At 37.7% G+C, this 19,090-nt stretch overlaps 3 protein-coding genes across 5 annotated transcripts; 2 read left to right on the top strand and 1 right to left on the bottom strand.

The window, feature by feature from the left end:
* Positions 1-204: 204 nt before the first annotated feature.
* Positions 205-1,443, top strand: AT1G08270 (vacuolar protein sorting-associated protein; the record flags this gene model as incomplete). Of its 2 annotated transcripts, NM_202063.1 has the most annotated exons (3): positions 205-735; positions 827-1,029; positions 1,144-1,443. In NM_202063.1, 2 exons carry the CDS (start codon positions 375-377, stop codon positions 862-864), a joined length of 399 nt encoding a protein of 132 aa, NP_973792.1. In that variant the 3' UTR covers positions 865-1,029; positions 1,144-1,443. The 2 variants fall into 2 exon arrangements, with proteins under 2 accessions (NP_973792.1, NP_172304.1); NM_100700.2 differs by lacking the exons at positions 827-1,029; positions 1,144-1,443 and having other exon boundaries at positions 375-786.
* On the bottom strand, positions 820-18,858 carry TIL1 (DNA polymerase epsilon catalytic subunit; the record flags this gene model as incomplete). Of its 2 annotated transcripts, NM_100699.6 has the most annotated exons (49): positions 16,610-18,858; positions 16,330-16,395; positions 16,148-16,207; positions 15,956-16,051; positions 15,370-15,530; positions 15,125-15,213; positions 14,830-15,047; positions 14,373-14,459; positions 14,155-14,289; positions 13,497-13,619; positions 13,303-13,386; positions 12,804-12,968; positions 12,543-12,719; positions 12,169-12,282; positions 11,642-11,746; positions 11,327-11,445; positions 11,093-11,237; positions 10,924-11,018; positions 10,663-10,768; positions 10,501-10,580; positions 10,228-10,404; positions 9,939-10,023; positions 9,713-9,793; positions 9,486-9,629; positions 8,848-8,943; positions 8,502-8,702; positions 8,027-8,081; positions 7,805-7,947; positions 7,318-7,715; positions 7,045-7,174; positions 6,766-6,963; positions 6,615-6,689; positions 5,917-6,107; positions 5,435-5,615; positions 5,290-5,354; positions 4,821-4,953; positions 4,618-4,719; positions 4,449-4,532; positions 4,123-4,197; positions 3,935-3,994; positions 3,601-3,863; positions 3,478-3,526; positions 3,019-3,179; positions 2,854-2,920; positions 2,433-2,534; positions 2,199-2,318; positions 1,923-2,111; positions 1,527-1,633; positions 820-1,189 (listed from the first exon to the last, which is right to left on the bottom strand). In NM_100699.6, exons 1-49 carry the CDS (start codon positions 16,766-16,768, stop codon positions 820-822), a joined length of 6,486 nt encoding a protein of 2,161 aa, NP_172303.5. In that variant the 5' UTR covers positions 16,769-18,858. The 2 variants fall into 2 exon arrangements, with proteins under 2 accessions (NP_172303.5, NP_001322767.1); NM_001331765.1 differs by lacking the exon at positions 820-1,189 and having other exon boundaries at positions 1,298-1,633.
* On the top strand, positions 17,103-18,936 carry ADT6 (arogenate dehydratase 6). Its single transcript, NM_100698.4, has one exon. The coding sequence runs from the start codon at positions 17,477-17,479 to the stop codon at positions 18,716-18,718; it is 1,242 nt and encodes a 413-aa protein (NP_563809.1). The 5' UTR covers positions 17,103-17,476; the 3' UTR covers positions 18,719-18,936.
* Positions 18,937-19,090: the final 154 nt, after the last annotated feature.

Genomic DNA, 19,090 nt, shown 5'->3' with positions numbered 1-19,090 from the left:
TGTCATTCATCAAAACAGTTAGAAACTCAGACGCCTGGACGTCTTTGTGTTCTACACACAAACACTCTGTTGTTTCTATTTTCAAACGTCAAAAAAAAATCAAAATTTTCCTTTCTCTCTGTTAGCCTCACCGACTTCAAAACTCTCTGCTTTCCCTTAAATTTCTGATCATGGATCAACCACGCTTCTCCTAGGGTTTCTTTAATCATCTGATTTTTTTCGATAAATTATTCAATTTTATGATTGAAGGAATTTATTTCTATAAACCCTAAAAAAAATATGTACAGTAATTTCAAAGAACAAGCGATCGAGTACGTTAGACAAGCGGTAAAGAGGACAATGCTGGTAACTACAACAAAGCTTTTCCTTTGTACATGAACGCGCTTGAATACTTCAAAATCTATCTCAAATATGAGAAGAACCCTAGGATCAGAGATGCCATCACCGACAAGTTCTACGAGTATCTCCGTCGTGCTGAGGAAATTCGTGCGGTATTAGTTGAAGTTGGATCGGGGAAAGGATCGAATGGCGACGCAGCGGTTGCTACGAAGCCTAAGACTAAGCCCAAAGACGGAGGAGATGGAGAAGAATCAAAGCTTCGAGCTGGGTTAAACTCTGCTATTATAAGGGAAAAGCCTAACGTTAAGTGGACAGTTGTTGCTGGGCTTGAAAGTGCCAAACAAGCTTTAAAGGAAGCTGTGATTTTGCCTGTGAATTTTCCACAGTTCTTCACCGGTAAATATTTGAGAGCTTGAAAAAGGTTGTAAACCTATGCACAAATCAATTAACCTATAAACGATGTCTTTCTCTATTGTTTTGTTAATAGCTAGGGCCATATATGATCCAAGAGATGTATTCTTCTAACAGTCTAAACTTCTGGCGCTTTGCTATATCCATGAATATCTCCATCCTCTTGCTGAACTCTGACCCACTCTCCTTGCATCTAAAGGAACCAGAACACTCACACTGCTCTGTCAAATGAGCCGCTTTCACCTGATTGCACCTAATGCACACTACATCCTGCATATGGTACATTCTTTCTCTCTGTCTCACCATCTCTAGAAGGCTACTCTCCATCTGCTCTCTGTCATATATCTTCCCACATTGTGTATCCGCACATGACCATTCTTTCTCTGTTAACAGTGCTGGGTCTCTGCATATATCTAGGTCTCTGTAGGCATCACAGTTGCTGCAACAAGAAAAACAGTACAATCAAAACTCAGTGTATACATTTCCAGCTGTCTTACTGCTTACTACTGCAAAAAAGTCAAGTATTTATTGTCTAGGATTTAGGGGTCTAAGTTTTCTTTTCTTTAGTGTTGCAAGTTTGATATTGCTGTGTAGATTTGATGTGATGATCACCACAAGGGTGAACCAGGATGTCTCTAAAGGAGGGGATTCGCAGGGATTTATGTTTGTGGCCAAAAGACAACTCGATTTCGGAAAACAATTTCTCTATTACTAGACGTAGCCAATCACAAGAATGCTTATTTAAATCACGAGCATTTGTTTTGGTCAAATAATACCTGCAAGCTACATTAGGTAAGATGAAGGATGGCCCAGGATCAAGAAATTCGGCTTCAGCAGCACACTCTTTTACTTTAATGTACTTCAACAGACTCTTTCTCATTACCTATAGAAAAGAGATTAAATCAGCAAGATTGTAGGTCTAGAGGACAAAAATTGAGAAGACTATCGTTAAAACCCATTCAAAAAAAAATCCAGCTCTATTGGTAAACATGGTTTCAAGAACCACATTTCCAGAGATAAGATTGGATTTGTGAATGAAATCAGTTATAAAGAGGGTTTTTAACTGTAAAGATAAACAACGCTTCAGTGGACTTTTCATATTCAAGATTAATCTATTCAGAAGACTTGTGAATACGCCATATGTTAAAATGAAAAAGAATGGGAGTAATTACCAGAACATCTTGCTGGACGTTTTGGTCAAGAGCCAGAACAGCAGAGATAACCTGTATAAATTCCAACGAGTAATCTCCTTTGGGAGCTTGACCAGAAACCCGAGATGCATCTGAAACATTTATCTCCTTCATGTGTGACATGATATCATCAACCTTTTTGACAAGCATATTTATGAAGGTTGATCCAATCTGCATAAAAGAAAACAAAAAAGAAATGAGGAGACAATCTTTTGATTGATGAAAAGTAGATCAAGCGAATTGGCTTTAATATGCTACCTGTTCTCTTAGATATTCTATCATCTGTGCCTCTAAACTCTCTGAACTGCCCTTTTTATTTTCTATCGCAAATTTCCAGGGGTCAAATATAAACTTGGCAATGATTATAATGAAATCCCTCTGCCAAGATAGATGAAATGCGTCAGTGTCCAAGAAAAATGGTCCATGTGTTGCCACATGTTTTTTGTTTTCACTAAATGAACATTGGTTTGAGTGAGGGTTCTGTCTCCAAACCTCAATATACTCAGGTAAATGTCGTGCAACACTCCACTTTGGTTCAATAGTCACTTCGTCAAGTGAAATTTCATCATCGGCTCGGATACCAGCGTAGTTATACTAAAATGTAGAAGAAAAGAGATACCTCAATGGGAAGGAAAAATATGAGAAAAGGCAAGATCAAGAAACCTGATTAAACAAAAACTAATGATGGTAAATTGGTTCTATAATTTTATTAACCATCAAGGTGAAAGGGTTCTACTCATCAGTTATAATTCCTTGGCCCATTCTGGTTTTACTGGAATAGCATGCATTGTCACTTTTTCATTTTCTCTCTCGTTGAGGAGTTGGAATTTTACAATTTACAACAAGTTTTGCCAGGTTTAACAATCAGAGATTAAAAATACAAAAGGAAAGTATAAGAAAAAAGAATTCCAACCTGGTCCATGAAAAGTAATGAGTGCCAGTAGTGAACCGGCTCGAGCAATATCCACTCAAAGATATCACTGTCAGAGGCGAAGCACAAAAATCATGGCAGGAAAATGAGTGCAGTCCATGAGACTTAAGGTCATAGACATGTATATCGAGCAAGGAAGAAACCAACCTATTCCGCACCGTTGATAGCAAGCTTTCACAATAAGCCTTAGCTGCAGATAGATCAAATTTCACTGTGTCGATAATGACCTTTGAGAAGTCTGCATATATTATTATAGCACCTAATCTCCGCAAATCAGTCAATAGCAGTGCAAACACCTTTTGCATGACCTGCAAATAGACGAAAAATGTAGGAAGTCAAATTGGTTTAGAATTCTTAAGGCAAATAAAAACTGAGTGTAACTGGCAAATCTCAAGATCTGAAGGTGCCTTGGGAATTATATATATTATGACAGGTATAATCCGGCAAGGAGATATAATCTGTAAGCTACAGATCCCATAAATGAATTGATTGGGAAAGATTCAGACAGAAAAGCAAGGAGGAATTAATATAAAGTTTGCTGATTTATCCACACTTACTCATTTAGACCTGATAAAAAAAGAGCAAAAAGCATTAAATATGATCTACCTTGTGAAGCATGAGATGAAGAGCTGGATCATGGAGCTTCGAGGAAGGGCTACAATATGAAATTATAGATTGGTATTTTATGAGTCAAGAATAAAATGAATATGTTACAAGACATAATCATACCTGCAGAGCCACCAAGACAAACGTTGCAAAATGGAATCAGCATATATATTTTTAGATTTACGCACATCAGTCAAGCAACTATGAATCAACTGTTTCAGGACACGAAATGCTTGAGCACATCCAGTGGTCTCATCAAAACTGGTGTTATCGTTTGAATTAATTCCTCTAGGATTCACATCCTGTTCAAATCCCATAAAACCGCCTCCTTCCATTTCATTCACCAGGTTGCTTTTCAGAAGGGCATTAACAGCCAAGTTATGGATCTGCACATTGCATGTTAATTAGAACAACATCCAAAAAAGCACTGATGATTAGGTAATTTTTTTTTTATGACCTTTAACTCCACAGACACTTTTCTATACGCTCCAGGGAATACTAAACTTGTCTGTTGCACCTGTGTCAAAGAAGCATGTCAGTTTATCACCTCGACAGTAGCACAAAAAAAAAAAAACATGGAGATGGGAGAAGATCATGACAAAGTCCAGAGAAACCAAAAGGCAAAAAAAAACCTGTTATACATACCTCATCGGCAAAGAATGCCTCTTCATTGTTTATACCTCCAAGGTCTGGAACACCATTATCTGACACCCAAAGGACCTGTTATACAAAAGAAAATTCAGTGATATGGAAAAGCTGCTCTTCTCTTTCTAAATACATAATATGCACTTCTAAAAGAAAAGGAAAAAAAGAAAAAATCACAATCAGTGAAGATGCACACACAGAGCAAAAGCAAAAAGGCAAACAGAAAAAAAGAGAGCGAGGAAAAAAAGAAAGAAAAAGAAAGCATATGGCGTAACATTGGAACTATTAAAAGTATTAGAAAGTAGACGAAAATTCGAAGAAAGAACCTGTTGCTGGTCACGGAGTGCCCTGGATAGGAAGATATCTATTGTGAATGTTAGCCAATCAAGTCCAAAATTCCCCAGAGGCACCTAGTCAGTTGTACAGGAAATGTCAATAACTGCAAAAAAGTATTGATATGAGGAACTATATATCCACTAAAGAAACATAACCTACATGGGCGTATCTTGATTGGGTAATCCTCCGATCCAACCACTGAAATGCTGCAGCACAACGGAACATTGCTATTTTTGCAGCTGGACGTTGCCAGGAGACAGGCTACGCATTGCAACCAAACCCACATACATATTTCTTATCAAATAATCGTCTATCATGACAAAAGGAGAAAAAGTAGCCAATTGGTTTATTAGTCAAGGAACCTGATAACTATTGTCATCGTCGTTGAAGGGAATCCTCACACATGGGAAATCATCTAGGGCCTTAATACCTTCCTTCATGAAGGTAAAGTCAGGGCATTCAATGACAGCAACAGTTGGTCCACAATTTTCTTCTCTGCAAGAAAAGGTAAAAATGGAACAAGTCAAACCAGAGTGGCATGACCTGACATGACCTCTCAAAAAAAGTCCAAAATCCGCCATGATCACACCAGACAATCACTTCTTTTTTTTTTCTTTTTTTTGCCAATTAACGTATAGAATTTATTTCATTAGGAAGTAACCAACTGAATGTCAAAAAAAAAAAATTAGGAAGTAACCAACTAGTTCACAAAGGAAAAAATTAAACAGGAAAAAGCATGAGCAACTGATCAGCAATAGAAACACTATGGGATTCAACATGTCAAGGAAACATTAAACTGGCTACACTTCTATAATCAGAAAAATGAGTTACCTGTATTCACTTATTGCTCTTTGTATTATCTTCTTGGCAGCTTCGGGATGGTCAACGTAGTGCACCTGATTATTAGCATTCACAAAAGCTCAAAAAATGCAGGACTGTTACTGCAGGGGTTGTATGCGATGAATTTAGAGCTTACCTGGAAACGGATACCATCCCAAGACAATGAATCAAGTGATAATTCTAGGCAACTATCTCTAAACTGTCTCTCTAAGGCAGATGGTAATAATTCATTGCCGTTAAAAGGATCAACTACAACGGCAGACATAAGCTTCGATACATGACAATATAAAACATATATAGCACGCCCTGTTGAGGTGCTGCATACAAGTAAACCATGAGATAAGATATTCCGGCTTGGATAATTGAAACCATATAAATCCCAAAGAAGAAGAAAAAAAGTTCAAAATGTAAAAGGGACTAATTTGAAAAGCGACAGAAACCCTATTATGGTTCTTAGAATAATATGACTAGAAACGTAGAAATGTAAACACTCTAACATTGTGACTAAGAAATGCCTATTATAAGTTTACAATCAAAACCTTCCTTCAACTTAAACTCCATGAAGTAGAACTGGTTTCTATCAGAAAAGGGATAGTCATGTTACTTAGAGAGCTCTACCTGTTATACAAGTAAACAAGTGGAATTGAACGCTTCAAGTAGTGACACTCAGTTGTAGTTTTCATGTGAAGTTCACCAACTTCCCATCCATCTTGGGTGTTACGGTGCTTGGCTTTGTTATCAATTTTGCATACACATCCAATCTGACATATAGCACTAAACTCCAGAGGCACCTTAGTTTCATATATGCCCTGCCATGGTCAAATATGAGACTACCAAGCATGAACATGGTATTTCCCTTTATGAAAAATGAAGGTAACAACATGCATGATAACCAACAAGTTCGCCTGGTGATTATCTGGCTAGTGTCTCAGTAAGCATTAGAACAAAAGCATAACTCCCACCAAGCTTACAAGTCGTTGGATCCCATTCACATTTTAATAAAATTAACAAACAAGACAGCATGGAGAGCCATCACAGACGCACATAACTGAGATGAATTTAGCTACCCTTCACTTGTGAACTCCATTTAGTTTTCCTTACACAGGGTACTTGATGAAGTAAGTTTTACAACAGACAAATTCAAACTCAGATAGGCAGATATCATGTACTCCCAGACACCATACACAAGTTGTCTACTCACTAAAACAAAATGGTACCAGAAATCACATAAATAATAGTTAACTAGACTAAGAAAAGTTTTTAAATAGTCAAGGCATGTGATGGCAATTTCTTTTTCTACTTTATAAAAACCTCACCTCAACTCCAGGGTCTGCAAGAAGAGCTGCACGCTTTTTACTTTCTTTTTTAAATTGATCTTCTTGAATCTTGACCTGTAAAGAAACGAGAAAATTGTAACTAACTAGAAGGAATACAAGGGGAAAGATGTATAGAGGTTAAAACACATGCCTCAGTCAAACTATAACAAGGCCTTCCATGAGGAAGAATCTTGTTGACACACTTTCCTTGGAAATATTCATCTATAGGAACTTTGGAATTAATGTAAAACACCCTTGGGATCGACAATGGGATCTTAAGCATCAACCCTTCCACAACCACCCAAGCAAAAAATTGTCCGCTCTGTGGACTTGGGACCAGCTGTATTATCTGAAAAGGTCGGAAAGACAGCTTTATATGGTTGCAAAAAAATAGCCAAATATATAAATACAAATAGGTCACTGTGCACACCTGCCAATGTGAACTAGTCAAAGCTTCTTCAGGCCTCCTAAAGTATGAACCCACACCTCCTCTTCCCTGACCGACTTTTTGATTTATCTCGTGAGTATCAACCTGGTTTGAAGATCTTAGATCACCCAACCTACAAAACGAAGGGATACAGTCAACAAGTTCAGACACTTGTAAAAACAATAGATGTTATATGGAACTATATATCATTCCAAATCAAAACCGTCTTGCTGTATAATAAACTTCAGGTGAACAAATACCATTATGAAAACCTACCTTCGTTTTTTCTTCTTCTCTAGAGTTACTTTCCATTTTCTCTTTTTCAGTTCAAGCCATCCTTGGTAGTTTACGCTCTTGTCAATGTTCTGAAATGAGATATCATGGAACTCTGTATCCCAGCTCTCTTGCTGCTCACATTCAGACTGTTTTTTATTGACTTCATAGGAACGCGCAATTGGCTTTGGCCCTTTGACGGAAGGCCTATTTTCTTTGCAAAAATCCTCAATATCTTCCACATTATCTTTAGTCACCGGAAGATCTGTGTCCAACACAACATCTTTATTTGCTGAGCTGAACATATCAACTAGTTTTCTCTGGCGAAATTTGTCGTCTTTCTCACGGACCTTTTTATGGAGCCAGTCAGGATGAAGCACCCTAGGCACGGGATTTGCCACCTATAGAGGTCATACAAGTCGTTAGATATATATAAAAATTACACTAAGGAAATCTTTTTAAAAAAAGGATAAGAATAGTAATAATGAACCTTCTGCATTGCAGCAGGAATGGTAATAACTTTTTGGATAGCTGAACTAAGGCGCTGCTTGTAATACGACCAGTCAATAATCAGACGAATTCCGACATCTGATGATGTCTTGCACCATTTTCGCAAATGAAACTTCATAACTTCTGTTAATTTTGAAGATTTACATCACATATGAGCGTTAAGAATGCAACAATACATCACACCAAATAACAGAATGTTTACCCGGATTTGTTGTAAATATGGCAACAGGAACAGCACGTTCGCTTACCGGTGTACCCTAATCATGAAAAGTTGTTAAGTCGTAACAGTAAAAAGTTACTAATAAGCAGTGTGATGGAGACACTATACTAGACTAGCTGAGAAAGATGCTTAACGGACAGTAACTACTTTTTAGATGTGAGCAACATTCTTAACTAAGGGAACATGTACATATCAGCAGTGTTCCTAACTAAGAACTTCAACAGTAAAGATTGTTAGTACAACATCCACTTATGTGTTACTTGTACTAATAAATATATCAGTAAGGATGAAAGAAGATATGTGAATCAGACATGAGACCTAACTCTTTGGTTTTCCCTGCTATGTTCGGGTTGGAGATACCTTTCAAAGTAACCAACTTCTAGTACTCCTTGAGCAGATGTCAAAGGAGGAAAAAACACAAAAGTGTCGAGAAATTTCAAGTTTAAAAGAAATGTACCTTTGGTTCACAAGCAACAATGTACTGGCAACGTAGTCCTTTATCTTTGACCATTGTAACACCAAGAAATTCAGCCAGGCGTTTTGCTGTGGTCACTGCACATGACTTTTGCTCACCATAATCTGCTAACGATTTGCTCATTGTGCTTGATTCTGATATATAATCTAGCAGTTCACTATCGGCAATATCTTTTCCTTGATTCTGGAGAAAATGTGAAAGAAAACCTATGAGATAAATGACCCAACTGCAAATAAGAGAATTTAGCAGCACCTGTATGAAAAGTCTTCCTGCTAAGTAAAAGAAATAATCAACTAAAAGAGAACAAGAAACAAGATATTTCACATACATCGAGTAGGTCAAGCCATCGATCAGCAACCGCTGCAACAGCAGAATAACACTCTTCAAGAGTTGATCCATGGAGAAATTTGTCAAAAAGCTCGGCCTGTAGGGAAAGGAAAGAAAAAGAAAATATGATTTCTTTCAGCGCCTGACAGCTTCATAAACTAAGCTGACCTCTAATTTTTCAACAGAGACACATATTCATCAAGTAAAAGTCTGCCTATTTTCTTGGGATGCTTGTGTCTAACAAATTATGAACGTCTTACTACATTACACAGTCCATAAACACAAGAATCCAATGTATATGACAGAGATTTTAAAAAAAAATGTTACATGCATTTTGTCAGATACCAAAAATTTTATTTATCATTTCTTTCTTTTACGAACAATGGAGCTAGAAGATGAGCTCTCAATAATTGCTAAATGGCCACCTGAACAAGCAATCTAGAACCATTGGAATCTTCCCTAACAGAGAATTATTATGACAAAAACGTCAGAATTAGAACCTTAAAACTGCTGCTAGAAAGAGTTACTAGTATAAGTGGATCTGGCGAAATACACTCAATAACATTGAGCCTAAAAATAAATAAAGAAACATTTTTTTATGAATCAGAATCATTACAACACAAGAAAAGGGAAGGGTACCTGGAAAACTTTAATGAGTTTCAGCTCCCCTCTACGCTTGATCTCAAACCCCTTGAGTTCTGCTAAGGTTCCATCATGATTGAAAACAGCATAACGCTTCTTGATTAAGATTCCTTCTTCTTTCGATGCAGGAATAATCATTGCCTGAATGGAGAGGGTTACAAATATTTTTTTGTGCAGCAATTAAAGAGCAGCACATGTCAAAAATTCAAAGCGTTTAAGCATACCTTGTACGGTCCATCTACTTCAAATTCAATTGAGCATTCACTATGTGATTTATATGTCTTGCGTACAGGATCTACAAGAGTCTGTTCCAAAACCAAAATTAAGAGTAAAAACAGAAACTGAACACAAGGCAAAATGCTTTCAGAACCACAAAAGGGCTTGTTATATCATCTGCTTATTTAAGACTGAACACAGAAGCTACTTTTAAGTAAGGAATAGCCGGCAAACCTGATATTGATCATTTGTATTATTCTTTGCCACATCAACATTAAGCATAACACAAGGATACGAGATGGTGAGTTTCTTCATGTCTCTGCAATAATGAAAACCATTGATGGTTTATTAACATCTCTAGAACCACAAGAAAATGTAATCCACCTTAATTAAACAAGGAAATAAAACGCCTCTTGGAAATACCTTAGAGTGAAATGCTATATATTAAAAAAAAAAAACAGAACAAGGAAATTCCTAACATATACATGTAATGATGTAAATCATGGAGATTACAAAATCTTACATTGTTTTAAAAGTAAAGTTCTCAGGAAAAGATCCAGGGAGACAACACCATATACCATCTGTATCCAACTCAAGTGGTTTCCCAATTCGCTCAATAAGCAAACGGGCATTCTGTATGATTTTGGCTCCAGTATAGGTAACTACACCAGCCATTTCCATGGAATACCATCTTGCACCCCTGGAATTAGTTTTAAGTAAAGCTTTGGGTCAACATAATTGGAACAGACAATGATAATAACACCAAATTCCAGGCTCTTTGTAAGAGAGGACTCACTTTCGCATGACATATCCATAGAAGGAATTAAGTATACACTTATGAGCTAGCTGCAAGGAATCGTAAACCACTACCATGTCCTGTTCCAAATTTTAATGTCAATAACCATCTAAAAGAAATTCTGAAAATCATATATATGAGCAAGTATAAACGATAACTTACCTGTGCTTCCTGGATCTTGATTGAATTACCACTTGCCTTGGCCTCTGACAATTTTCCCTTCCAGACCTTGTTAAGTGTTTTGTATTCATACCTCCTATCTCGAAAGCTTTAATAACATACAAAGACCACCAAATAAAAAGCAATTTGAAAAAGTAATTAGTACTTGTCTAAATGTTTCATTATCAGCAGTTGTATGTTCACCCAAGAGAGATGCTTCCCAAAAGACTAAACGACAAATAGAGTCTTAATCAAGAAACGCACCTCCGAACAGTATCCACATAGAAAGGGTTTTCTCTCATGCATATCCCAGCTTCACGAACTTCAGTAATTGGCTTGTCAAGTACTCGTTTATAAGCCTACCAATAGCAGAAAACTTGCCATTATATATTGACATTGTGGGGAAAATATTACTACGGTGGAGAGAGAGTACCTTTTGACAATATTTTTTTAGTCGTTCTTTTAGCTTAGATTGTTGATCCACCTTTGGCAGATCAAGGAACGATTTTGAAGACATTATATTTGCACCAGCATCAACAAATTCAGACTCAATCTGCTTCTTCAAATGGTAATAATCACTGCAAACCATTTGAAACAAAGTTGAGAACTTAAGACTATACCAACAAGGTTTAAATCCAAAGTTAGGAATGATATATATGTTAAGAACCTTTTCTTTCCCATGAATGTCACACCACGCCAAACCCATTCAAGTTTTCTAAGACAGGTCTTTCCCGGGCGGTTGAAATCACATGCTGTGCAAATCTCATCCGTAACTATTGATGGTGGCTGAGAATTTAGAGGAAACTTTCGCTTAACATAATATATCTAGGGGGTTCACAATCGTAAAAGTCACGGTTGTGATTATTTTGTATATGGAACATCACCAATTAGCTGATGTTTGGTAGATATTGATTTACAATCGCATGCTACAACATATAATCCCTAAATCAGTTAGAAACATGCAAACAGAGATTAGATGTACCTGAAGCCTGTTTGTTAAGATGATATTTGGATACATGGCTGCGACATCAAGGTGATAAATAAGAGGCCCCTCTTCCCGTATAGGGTCATCTCGTAACTTCTCAAGCTACAAAATCAATAAAACCGCCAAACCACGACAGAACTAAGACTTCAACCCGAATCAAAGATAAAGGGAGATAATTCACAAGACGATCAGGTTATAAATTCTGCTTTAAAATATCCAAGCATGCAGATGATAGTTGATAACAACTATGATAGAGGATACTTGACAGACAGATTTCCTCCGGAGGCTCAAACAGTAGTCTAAGGACTAACTAATGTTCTTCCACAAGCCCTAATGGGATTACTCTACATGAGATAAGGCTCATAGATACGAGCTAAGCATGTATGAGTGTATAAGAAAAATCTTTCAGTATGAATGTGTATGCAGTGTCAGCCATACAAAGCGACAAGAGTAACAACATGCTGACAAGAAACAAGGGAACAAACATTAAATCAATATTTTTATTCAGAAGAGAAATTCATTACCTTCTCCTTGATTTCGTCCTTCACTTCATCATAATTGGAAATTGAATCCATTCTCATTTTTCCTTCTACAGTGATAGCATATTCCAGATCACGACCAAGGTTATCGATCAGTTGCTGGCAATCAAAGCGTCAAATATCAGATAGGTGCATTAATTAGCTATGATACAATCATGCACACAAGAATGGGAAGCATTTTGCTTCACACATTCATTACAGACTACATAGATTTTACTATAAACTGCAGCACTTCAGAGGAAACTACAGACAAATCAGTGACAATTGAATTGAAACTCTATCAGAAAAAGTAATGCTCAGCAATCAATTAAACAAATCAACAAACATTATAGTGAATAAATATAAAGCAGATAAATTGCCTGGTATGCCGATGAATCGAGTTTAAAACTGGTTGGAATGTCAGATCTGAAAACACCACTTTCAAGGCACTCTACATGACCACCAATATATGTCTCACTTTCAAGAAGTTGATTTTGGTAGAATTTCTCAGGGTCAGCTTGATTTTTGTTGGGACATACAACATTTGCCTTGTAAGCCTGTGCTGAATGGAAAACTTCCAATTAATAGAATGTGTCACACAGTAAAGATTGCTAAAAACCTTGTGGTAAATAGGTTGATACCTCAACCATCAGAAGCATTTCACAAAGGGTGCCACTCCCTTTACGTAAAACCTCATCAGGGACCATTGGGATGATAGTTGCGAGAGAAAAAATGAATGGATTGACATATGTCATGTATAGGTAATAAGTTGCAACAGCATCAGAGACAGAGTAGGAGGCCATTGTCTGCGAGATGATTCCCAGCATTGAATAGAAATAAGATATAAGCACCCATACAAATATTTCAAGCACTACAGAGAGACTAGAAAAATCTACAGTTGACACCATTAATTGCCTGAATTCTATGTCCGCTTCTAAATTTTGTGTACTGATGATAAGACAATGAATTAAAGATGAACAGAAGAACATTTATGCAACCCATAAAGAGCCATAGTTGAATCACTTGATCACTTATCATCGACAGTTTGTAACTCTAGCCCATTCTAGTATCTAACAACCAGCTCTAATGGTTAAAAAAACATGTTTTACAGAAATAGCAGGATTAACTTCTCGTCAATACCTGGGGCTTTTCCATCGCAAACCGAACCATGTCCTCTGGGTTCACTTCCAGTGGATCATAACCTAGTTTTGCCTTTGTAACAGCCTGGCATTTAATTAAGAAACAAGCATCAAAATCATAATATGACTTTCTTAACAAAATATTATATGACCACAAAAGATAAATAATCGCTCAGATATAGAAGTAGAATGAACCTTCAGACCATGGCTTCCCTGAGGAAGATAGCTATCACGTTTAACCCAAGCAAAACAATCCAAATGACAAGCGAATTTAGCTCGACATTCACCTTGATTCTGATCACAACGGAATCCCAATTCCTGAACCACAAGGGAAAGAAACAAAACACACCAGCCAATTATGGAATTACAGTTGACCATTATGCTCCAGTGGAAGATAGTAGAAATAGGATAGGAAGTGACGAGTAAGATGCAACGAACTAGGCTTTAAATGAAAAAGCAAGAAAGATAGGTTTAAACAGAACTGAGAAGAGAACCAAGTTCCGGGAGAATGAGTGGCAGCACCTTGCCAACTCTCAGAAGACTTCAGTATTGAAATGCAAAACACAAGTCACTGAATATTTTGAAGGATGAAAATTTATCTTCCACAAGGAAACAATAATATGTAAAAGTAAGCATCGTCGTGCAAGATAATTCAGTACACAGTCTAGGAAGTACTTGAGCAGCGTCACTATTCTACTTTATGCAGAGGCACACTCACAAGGCCACTATAGAATGTCAGCGAATAATGTCACAAACTTTTATATACACTTTCCAAGTAGATATATTATATCCGTTTAGTCATGCAGACAGATAAAATTAATTCAAAACCACAACGAATAAAACTTTAGCATACCTCATTCATTTTTATCCCATGATGAGATGCTCTCCGTTCTATAAATGGCCAGTCAAAAAAGTCACCGTTGTATGTAACATAAATACCGGGTTTCAACTCTTGCATATGGTAAAACCATCTTTGGAGGAGTTCAACCTACAAGAAATAACCAAGAAATAACTCACCTGCACATCAATGTTTCTGATTTTATATTCAAATCAGGAGCTTAAGTATTTTACCTCATTTTTAACATTAGTAACTTTGAAATACCCTTCAAATTCTGGTTTTGGTGTATATTCCAGATCTTCTACATCTTCGCCAACACACTGAATTAAGTGCAAAGATGCTACATTAATAATCAAACAAGATTGCAGTAGTACAAAATATATAAGGAAAGCATAGAGCTGAGATATCAAACAGAGATGATATATGCAACAAAAAACGGTTAACATATCAGAATTTATGTTTTAAATTATAGCAAAATGTTATGCTAGTCCAAAAACAGTCTTAAAGTTACATCATACGAAATCAATTAAACAAGCGGGATAATCTTATATGGATCATTTCTACAAAAATGGCAAAGCAAGGCCATATAGTAGGTTCTCTAAATTAATGAATTAACAATCCCCATCCACCATGTAAAAAATCATCATTACAATATCAGATCCAATACAGACAAATGTATACAGCAGTTACCTCTCTGTTAATAATTAGAAAACCTTGCCCATCGACCATGTAGGATATCATCATAATTTGATCATATTCAGCATCAGGAAACTTCAACGGAAGCTTTGTTGTCTCTATATCGAAGGCACAAACACGGACTTCTGCGCGTTGAAGAAGATCTGTCCTCTTCTCCAATATGACATCGGTGCTGGAAATACTGACATTGTACCATTGCCCACTCCGCACATCTGGACACCAAGAAAACATCATGATTTTGACAATTTTGAGGACTAAACAGAAATTCTGGTTTGACTAAACAAGATACCATTATCAATTGCAAATCGAACATGATAAGGTACATCGTACTCGCGGAGGTCCACGATAGAGTCTAAGCAATCTTGAGGACGTTGTTCTCTGCGTTCCAAGAATAAAGATAAAAATGATCAGGACATCTGAAACCCTTAAAAATAAACTTGAAAAATAACTAAGAAACAACTTAGGTTAAGAGGTAAAAATTGAAAATCAACAAAACTCTTAAGTGATTTAAAAGAACAAAATTACATGTCTTACCGTTTTCCAGCCAATATGGATTCGTATGCTTCAAGTGCATCAAATTTTGCCTGGTTTCGTTCGACAATATGTAACAAATCCCGCTTGACTTCCATCAATTGTTGCACAGTATCAAATGATATTTTTAGGTATTTTTTTTGCAGGCCAGATAGATGATTTTTCTGCTCATGAACATAAAATAAAGGAACTCAAAATTGTGTATCACAGAAAAAAGCTACAAAGACATCCTAAGCGAATTGATAACTAAAAAGTACTGAAACCTTCATATCTTGCATACAATTGCACTAAAGGACAATCAATAAACACTTAAAGAAAACTAACTTTAACATCTACAGCCCATGTTACATACTAGCAAACGCCTATTGATTTCACCTAATGGATTCAAGACTACTTTTGGACTATTTACTACAAATGTTCAGTTTTGGGTTACAAGAAGAGGATAACAACTAAAGGTTGTAGCAAATATTTCTGATATGAGTAGAGAAACAACATTAATCAACTGGTGGAAGACACTAGTCAACTACATCACACAATGAGGAAGTCAGACTTAAACTAATAATAATCATAGTATGCTTTACTGACTTACAAGATCAAGATCTTCTTTTTCAACAATCTCAATATCAGCAACTTGTCTTTCATATCGGCGTCTCAAGTAGGCTTCGAGTTCCAATTCCATTTTGTCCTGTAATTTGGCATTGCAGTTTATTGACATATAAAATGAAAATACATGAATGATTCAAGGAGAATTCCGATAATGTCCAGAGAGAAACTATCATACTTTCGTGGCTGCATAAAAGTAAGGACGGAACTTGTACTTTGTCTTGAAAGAAAAGCCGTCCTGAAAAAAATCCTCAACTCAGTTAACTATTTAGAAAAATGCAACAACAAAAATATAATCGTTCATCAACTTATACGAAGCTGACATAGTAATGAGTAATGACCATAATTATAGCAGCTCACCTGAGTAACAAAGTAAAGGTCCACACAACTATAGACTTTCCCAGTATCGCGATCTTCCCAAGATGACTGCAAAACGTAGTAGATTATCCAATCAGTAAATACTAGTACTTTGACATTACCTAGAATCCTAAATTCTCGCACTAATGGAGTTTCATTGTATGGTTCAGTCGCCAATGCTTATATTTAATTTACAGAAATTCACATATAATCGAATCCGAAACCTACTCAAATACTCTCAATTAACAAGGTTGAGTCCAGATTAGAGTGTCGGAGAACTTACCGATGAGAATGTGAGTAACCACCCAAGTCGGGTTTCACCTTCAGAGAAAAGCCCAAATCCGAGTTTAGATTCGAGTTCATCTTCCGCAGTGTTCACTACCTTAGGCTTCTTCGACCACCGCGTATCCTTTCGATCCCGTCTTCGATTATCTCCGCTCATTTTGCGGCGATTATAAATTACGCGGGACAGAGAGAGATTCCTATATAGAGAGGAGCTTTATTCCTGGAGAAGCTTTGAAGGAGAATTTAGGGTCAACAAAAGGGCTTTTACTGGTAGGGCTTCGTGGATGCCGGAGAAAGTGAGTGAAAGAGTAGAGAGGAAAAAAAAATCTTTTATCATTTTCCCGCGCTTTTGGTATTGGCAACCAAATCACTGATAAGCCCCTCATTTTTGGACTCTAATTGGGCCTATCTAAAAGCCCATCTTTATCGCATTTGCATTTTGGATTTCGAACACAGCCTTTCCATTCGAGACGATGATGACAAATTAGGATTTCTAGCTCGAGGCGAAAACAAACTTCCTTCTTGTAGCTGTAGGTGTTCTCAAGCTCCGACTCACAAGTCACAAGTGTAGACTGTCTCCTTGAACTCGAATCACCTCCGGTAAAGTCTTAAACACTCTCATATCTCAATTGGGGTATGGAGAAAATCGGTTTATGAAACCAAATAACTTAAACCGGATCGGGTCGAATTAATTTTCAGTTAAATGCCGGTATGGTCCATACGACTGTGACTTGTAAGGTGGTTGTGGTAGGTGGAGAAGTGACCACACAAACGAACTACCCCAGGAAAACATGTTTTTCTACATTCTCGACTTTGCTATTTCATTGAGCTTGAATAACCAATTTTAAGACGCCATTGCTAAAACATGAAAGCTCTATCATCTTCTTCTCCAATATTAGGTGCTAGCCAGCCGGCGACGGCGACTGCGCTTATCGCGCGATCTGGTCGTTCTGAATGGCAGAGCTCCTGCGCTATTCTAACAAGCAAGGTTATTTCTCAAGAAGAATCTGAATCCTTACCTGTGCCTCCAGTTTCCGGCGGAGTTGATCATCTCAACGGCCATAACAGCGCCGCCGCACGAGTTCCAGGAATGAATCTTGTTCCGATTGAGAAATCTGATAGCAATCCGTTGGTTCCACAGCATCGTCATAATCCACTGAAACCCCTTAGCATGACGGATCTCTCGCCGGCTCCGATGCACGGATCTAATCTACGCGTCGCTTATCAAGGTGTTCCCGGTGCTTACTCTGAAGCAGCCGCTGGTAAAGCTTATCCTAATTGTCAAGCTATACCTTGCGATCAATTTGAGGTTGCGTTTCAAGCGGTGGAGCTTTGGATCGCAGATCGTGCTGTTTTACCGGTGGAGAACTCTCTCGGCGGTTCTATCCACCGTAATTACGATCTCCTCCTCCGTCACCGTCTTCATATAGTCGGCGAAGTTCAACTCCCTGTTCATCACTGTTTACTGGCTCTTCCCGGCGTTCGTAAAGAGTTTCTCACACGTGTGATCTCACACCCTCAAGGTCTCGCTCAGTGTGAGCACACGCTCACAAAGCTCGGACTTAATGTCGCACGTGAGGCAGTTGATGACACCGCAGGAGCCGCTGAGTTCATCGCCTCTAACAACCTCCGCGACACAGCCGCTATCGCGAGTGCACGCGCCGCCGAGATATACGGGTTGGAGATTTTGGAAGATGGGATTCAGGACGACGTGAGTAACGTGACGCGCTTCGTGATGCTGGCGCGTGAGCCAATCATACCTAGAACAGATAGACCGTTCAAGACTAGCATTGTCTTTGCGCACGAGAAAGGAACCAGCGTGCTTTTCAAGGTGCTCTCTGCTTTCGCCTTCAGAGACATTAGCTTGACGAAGATCGAATCGAGGCCGAATCACAACCGTCCGATCAGGGTCGTGGATGATGCCAATGTCGGGACGGCGAAGCATTTTGAGTACATGTTTTATGTTGACTTCGAGGCCTCGATGGCGGAGGCGCGTGCTCAGAACGCGCTTGCCGAGGTTCAGGAGTTTACATCGTTCTTGCGGGTGCTTGGGAGTTATCCCATGGATATGACTCCTTGGTCACCAACATCATCAACTTCATCGTAACCATACTATAGTCTATACACACATGAAAATGTAAATTTTGGAGAAGATAACAAAGTTTTATATTTACTGATCCATTCTGTTTGGTGTTTTACATTTGATTGAATTCGTATAAATCAATAAACAATTGGTAAAAATTTAAACTAAAATTCATAGAACATTGATTTGGAAGTTTTGATAACAGGGGAAAAGTTGTGACAATATGGTGGAGTTGGTAACAGAAATAAGGGTTTGGGGACAATCAATCATTGTGGTTTGTATGATAATTTCGTGTTGTCCTATTGGACCTGGGGTTGATAAACCATCGAGTCCAACAAGAACACAACATATGTACATATGTTTGGTGTATGCAAAATGTTGTCTTTTCAAATTTTC

This window comes from Arabidopsis thaliana (genome assembly GCF_000001735.4).
Source record: "Arabidopsis thaliana chromosome 1 sequence".
Classification (NCBI taxonomy): domain Eukaryota; kingdom Viridiplantae; phylum Streptophyta; class Magnoliopsida; order Brassicales; family Brassicaceae; genus Arabidopsis; species Arabidopsis thaliana.
Note: the sequence above shows the minus strand (reverse complement) of the source record. Positions and strands in the feature narration are given on the sequence as shown.

Coding starts and splice junctions, on each gene's coding strand:
- ADT6 (NM_100698.4), top strand. CDS start 17,477: ATGAAAGCTCTATCATCTTCTTCTCCAATATTAGGTGCTAGCCAGCCG.